This window comes from Alligator sinensis, unplaced genomic scaffold (genome assembly GCF_000455745.1).
Source record: "Alligator sinensis unplaced genomic scaffold, ASM45574v1 scaffold107_1, whole genome shotgun sequence".
Classification (NCBI taxonomy): domain Eukaryota; kingdom Metazoa; phylum Chordata; order Crocodylia; family Alligatoridae; genus Alligator; species Alligator sinensis.
Window position 1 is genome coordinate 204,877 of NW_005843041.1, and position 5,329 is coordinate 210,205.

Here is a 5,329-nt window from a genome sequence, read left to right on the forward strand (position 1 = left end):
GGGAAGCGGCCCCCTCCAGGTCGGGTGTCGAAGCGCTTCTCAGGAGGGGGCCCGGCGCGGCGGCCCTCCTCGTTGTACTGCTTCACCAGCACCTCGGCCTCGGCGCGCTGCAGCTCCACATACACCACCGTGTCCAGGAAGTCGCCCGCCTCGGGCAGTGTGAAGTTGGCTTGGGGGAGCGGAGAACAGGAGCATCAAGCAGCTGCCCCCCACCCCAGCTTGTCCCTGCTCCACCCCCCACCGCCTTGTGTCAGGGGGTGGATGAACGAGGACGCCACGGCTCCCCCCCTTATGGGGATGGGACCCCTGGAGCAGGGGGTGTTTGGACAGAGCTGCCCCCCACCTTTGGGCATAGGGACAGTGGGGATAGAGGGGCACGGATGCCACTCAGCGACCAATCCCCAGGGCAACACTCAAGCTGCATCCAAGGACCAAGCCCCCAGATGCCTGGTTGGGGTGGGGGGGGAGCGCGAGAAACAATACAAGGCTGCCCCCAGCATGGCCTGCGGCCCCCACCTTTCATTTCCAGCACGGCGTGGTCGGGCACATCCTTGCCCTCCTCGTCCGTGCGCTTCACGGTGCGGTCATTGAGGTCATCGTCCGTGGGGCAGATGACGATGGCCTTGCGCTGGAAGCCCTCGAAGGGGCGCATTTTCCGCCGCTGGGCTGAGCCATACACGTTAGTCTGGGAGGAAGTGGGGAGGGGCAATGTCACTCATTCCACTCCTCCTCTGCAACCACTTCCCCATTGACCGCTCTGCTTTCTGTTCCCTGCCCTGGGCCTCCTGTCCCATCCATTGCTCTGCTTTCTACTCCCTGCCCTGGCTCCCACGCCTCATCTGTCACTGCTCTGGGCTCCCTGCCCCATCTGCTGTTCTGCTTTCTGCTCCCTCCCCTATCTGCCCTGTGCCCCACGAACAGGTTACCCGCATCATGTGGGGCTCAGGTCCTAAGCTGGCAGCCCCCAGGGGTGAGTAGTTCCCCCCCTCTCCCAACTCTCCTCCAGCCCCATCTCTCAGGGGGGCACCAGCAAGCACCCTGCTGCATGCAGTGGCCCTGCCATGGTGAAGGCAGGGGACACGCACATGCGCTGTCCTACGTACCTGGTCCAGGATGTAGTTGCGCTTCTTGCGGGCAGCGATCTGGATGAGGCGGTTGAGGCACTGCGTGGCCTGCTGGATCAGCACGTCCCAGCGCCCTGCGTAGTTGCGCTGGCGCCGAAGCCCCATCACCTGGCAGAGAGGGAGCGGGGAAAAGGGTGTCACAGTATGGCTTGGAAGCAAGGGGGGAGCGTGGGTGCGGCAGGTGGTTGGGGAAGGGGCAGGGCTAGGACACCTGGGTCTGCTAGCCCAATCTCATGGCTAAGATGCGACTGGGAGTCAGGGTGCCCGGGTTCCACCCAAGCTCTGGGAGGTGAGTGGGTCAGAGCACAGCCGCCAGGACACCTGGTTTCCACCCCCAAGAGACCCACCCCACACCCCTCAACTCCGCCTTGGGGTGGGAGCTGCCTGCAAGTGGCAGGGGGAGGAGCCATGCAGAAGACCCCGCCCCTCCCTCCCCTGTCTCTCACCCGCATTTTGTCCATGATGGCGTTGGTGCCCAGGATGTTGTACTTCTTGGAGGGGTTGGCAGCCGCGTGCTTGATGGCCCACGTGGTCTTGCCAGCAGCGGGGAGGCCGACCATCATGAGGATCTGCAGGGCAAGCCCGGTCCGTTGTGAGGCAGGAAAGTGAGGCACGGAGATGCCAAGGGAGTCCAGGTCCCCAAGCTCACACCTCTTCCAAACCCTCACCCCCAACCTACCTCGCATTCAGCCTTGCTCTTGGGGCCCACAGTGCCACGGACACGGTCAGCCAGCGGCAGGTGCTGGATGAAGGTGAAGCCGGGCGGGACGGAGAAGTAGGTGTCGTCGCGTTGCCCGAAGTTGAACTCGATGGCACAGTTCTTGACCAGGACATGGGGGAAGAGGGCCTGGCCGCCCAGCGCCTCCTTCCGCACCCGGTAGGCCACACCCAGCCACTTGCCGTTCTTCATGAAGGACAACTCCACCTCCTCCCCGCACTCAAAGTCCTGGGGTTGGGGGGATGGAGCTGTCAGTGCTGGTCACAGAAAAGCAGGGCTAGAAGGGACCCCCAGAGGTCGCATCCAGCCCAACCCCCTGCCTGAGGCAGGAGAGACCCTATCCAAACCAGCCCAGGCACAGGGTCATAGAGAAGTTGGGCTAGAAGGGACCCCCAGAGATCACATCCAGGCTGACCACCTGCCTGAGGCATTTCTACATCCGAATTCATGTAACTACACCCAAATGAAGGGCTGTAAGTCAAGCTACAGGCCGTCTGCAAGGCCAGGAAAGAACTACAGTCCTGGAGCTGTGGAGCTGGAAGGGACCCCCAAAGGTGACAGCTAGGCTGACCCCCGGCCTGAGGCAGGATCAGCCTGGTCCAAACCAGCATCAAACCTCTAAGCAAAGGACCGTCAGCCCTGACACCACACCAGGCTTCGCACCCACCACAGCCCCAGGGAAGGCAGGGGGGCTGTGGCTGCCAACGTCCTGCTGCTGCCAAAGCGGGGTCACGGGCGCCGGACAGAGCCCAGGCTGAGGCCATGCCCCCGCTGCAGAGGAAGGCGAACCCCCCCAGTGGAGGCCAGTATGAGCAGGGGTGAAATCCCTTCCTGCCCCCAGTGCAGCGTGGGGCTGAGCCTGAGCCCAGGGGCAAGACCCTTCGGCCAGAATTCTGCCGGGTTGGTGCCAACAGGAGTGTTGGCACAGACAAGGCCCCATCCCCAGCCTGGGCTGAACCAGCACCTCTGGGGGAGGCTTAAGGTTGCTACAGATAACCCCCCAGGGCTGCAGCTGCCTCCTGGGTTTGAGGTTCCCCCTCCAGGGGCCACACAGACCTGGCCTATGCCCCCCAACCCCAGGACTGTCTTGAGCCATGGCAAGGTCCCATATGCCAGCTTGGCCTGGGGGGTTACACCCAGATCAGGACTATGCCTTGAGCCACAGCTCAGTTCTGAGTCAGGACGCTCGGCCTAGACTCTGGTGCCCTCCGGTGGCTGCCCCAGGCAGAGCGAAGGGGGGGGGCTTGTGGGGGTGGGGGTGCCCTCACCGCGAGGCAGGCGATGACGTCGTTCTCAGTGAAGGTCTCGCCGTAGTTCTCGAACTTGCAGTTAGTGGACTTCTTGCCAGTGCCACCATAGCCGTAGGAAAAGAGCTCCTCTCCTGCCAAGGGAACCGGGGTGACCCAGACGAACCCCTCCCGCCATGCCCCTGTGCCTCACTTTCCCTGACCCGGCTCTGAGGCTGAAGGAGAAATGCCAGGACCCAGCAGCCGGCCTTATGTGGCTCCCTCAATTGAAGGGGCCTTGGGGGGGAGGGGGGGGGATGACGACGACATGGACAGACGACAACGACGACTGCCTCTGCTCCAACCCTAGAGGCCAGCTCAGGTCAGGCCCAGAGCACGGCCCTCCCCACCCCGCCACCCCCAGACACTCTGGGGTAGGTCACAGGGCCTCACGATGTCTGCCCTAGCCCTGTGCCCCTTACCCAGCTGCGTGCTGCAGGAGTCCAGTGACCAGCCGATGCGCACCACGTGGGGGTCCGGCTCCGTGGAGGGCAGGTGCTTCACCGAGATCTCTTCGTTGACCTGAGGGCAGGGGAGGTGGCTTGAGAATCCCCCTCTGGGCCCCAGGTACCAGGGGCAAGGAGGAAGTTGGGGTTAAGGTGGGGGGAGGGGCTGAATGAGGTGCTTTGACCCCCAGGGAGGAACATCAGAGTGTCCTGGATGGGTTTGGGAGCCAGGGAGAGAGGCAGGGAAGAGGTTTTAACCCCAGCCAAGCCCTTGATATCTATCTAGGCATCCTGGCAGCCACAGAACCCACTGTGGTCCAAGGAGCTGAGGGAACGTGTGGGCCCACCCCCCACCCCATACCTTCATCTCGTAGCAGACACGGCCCTGCCGTACACCATAGGTGGCACGGGCACCTGACCACAGGTAGGCGAAGCCCTCAATGGTCAGTGGGTAGCCGCTGTATCGGTCCCGGGCTACTTTGAAGTGCAGGTCGCAGTTGTCTGGGGAAAGGAGGCGACGTGGAGGTGAGGCAGGGCATGGCTGCGCTGTGGCCAGCCAGGGGCATGAACCCCGCCCTTCCCTGGCTGGCTAGCCTGATCCCGGGGGTCAGACAGGACTAGGACCCAGGATGCCTAGGTTCCATGCCTGGGTCTGCCAGCCTGCTCTCGTGGCTAAGACATAATTGGGAGCCAGGAAGTGCCTGGTCCCATCCCCGGCTTGGGGAGGCGAGTTGAGCCCATGCTGGCATGTTACACATGTGAGAAAAGAAAGCGGGACAGAAGCCCCCAGAGAGCTCCAAGATCCTGGGCCTGTTCCCCAGGGCTATGGGGGAGGTAGTGGTGGTGGTGGTGTGCGCTCCCCCCCAGCAGCACTGCTACCACTCACATGTGTCGATGGCCACAAGCGTCTCATCAAAGTCCTCCTCATCGTCCTCTGCAGGCGGCTGAGGTGACCGGCCCCTGTGGCAGAAACAAGGGGGGGAGGTCACGACTCAGCGACTCCCTGATATCCAGTGAGTTACTAGGCAAAGTGTTGGGGGGGCCAGGGTACATGTGTTTAAGGGGCTCCTTTCCCTCTCCTCCAATATCAAGATGCTCACACATATTAGAGGTGTGCGCTAGCCCCAGCCAGCTGGAAAGACAGCATTTGCAAACATGGGAATGTCCCCAGGTCAGGGGGTGTGGGGGGGGGAAACAGCTCCGATGAGAGCTGAGGCCAGGCTATTGGCAGCACCTGGTGTCATGCCAGCTGATGCCCTGGCACTGCACAGAGGCTGGTAGCACTGCAGACAGGTGAGAAACTGAGGGCTGGAGTGGCAACTGGAGCTGGAATTGAGCTGGGGGTGGGGGGTGGGTAGGTACAGACTCCCCAGCTTCCCCAGTGCAGGAACCCCTGGACCGGGCTGAGAGCCCGCGACCCCCCTCACCTCTTGTCTTCCCGGTGCTCATAGTAGCCCCTGCCTCGCGGCTCCTCGTATGGCCGCTTACGGCCCTGTGGCTGTGGTGGTGGCTGCTGCTGGGGTGGCCTGGGTTGGGAGACATCAGGCGTGCTGTAGCTGGTGGGAGGCGCGTTGAAGGCTGGTACAGGGGTGCTGTAACTCGCTGGGGGCGCGCTGTAGCCAGGGGCAGGCGCACTGTAGTTGGCCGGTGGGGCGCTGAAGCCAGATGGAGGGGCGCTGTAGCCAGGAGCAGGGGCGCTGAAGCCTGGTGGGGGTACGCCGTAGCCAGGAGCAGGTGCAGTGTAGCCAGCTGGGG

At 63.2% G+C, this 5,329-nt stretch overlaps 1 protein-coding gene across 1 annotated transcript in view; it reads right to left on the reverse strand.

The window, feature by feature from the left end:
• HNRNPUL1 (heterogeneous nuclear ribonucleoprotein U like 1) overlaps positions 1-5,329 on the reverse strand; it is a 10,508-nt gene that overhangs the window by 1,943 nt on the left and 3,236 nt on the right. Inside the window, exons 4-13 of the mRNA XM_025193393.1 lie at positions 5,002-5,323; positions 4,461-4,534; positions 3,936-4,075; positions 3,551-3,650; positions 3,111-3,223; positions 1,804-2,070; positions 1,571-1,693; positions 1,104-1,232; positions 517-685; positions 8-169 (exon numbers count right to left, since the gene is read on the reverse strand). Of these exons, the coding sequence (XP_025049178.1) occupies positions 8-169; positions 517-685; positions 1,104-1,232; positions 1,571-1,693; positions 1,804-2,070; positions 3,111-3,223; positions 3,551-3,650; positions 3,936-4,075; positions 4,461-4,534; positions 5,002-5,323 (1,599 nt within the window). The remainder of the gene's footprint in view (positions 1-7; positions 170-516; positions 686-1,103; positions 1,233-1,570; positions 1,694-1,803; positions 2,071-3,110; positions 3,224-3,550; positions 3,651-3,935; positions 4,076-4,460; positions 4,535-5,001; positions 5,324-5,329) is intronic.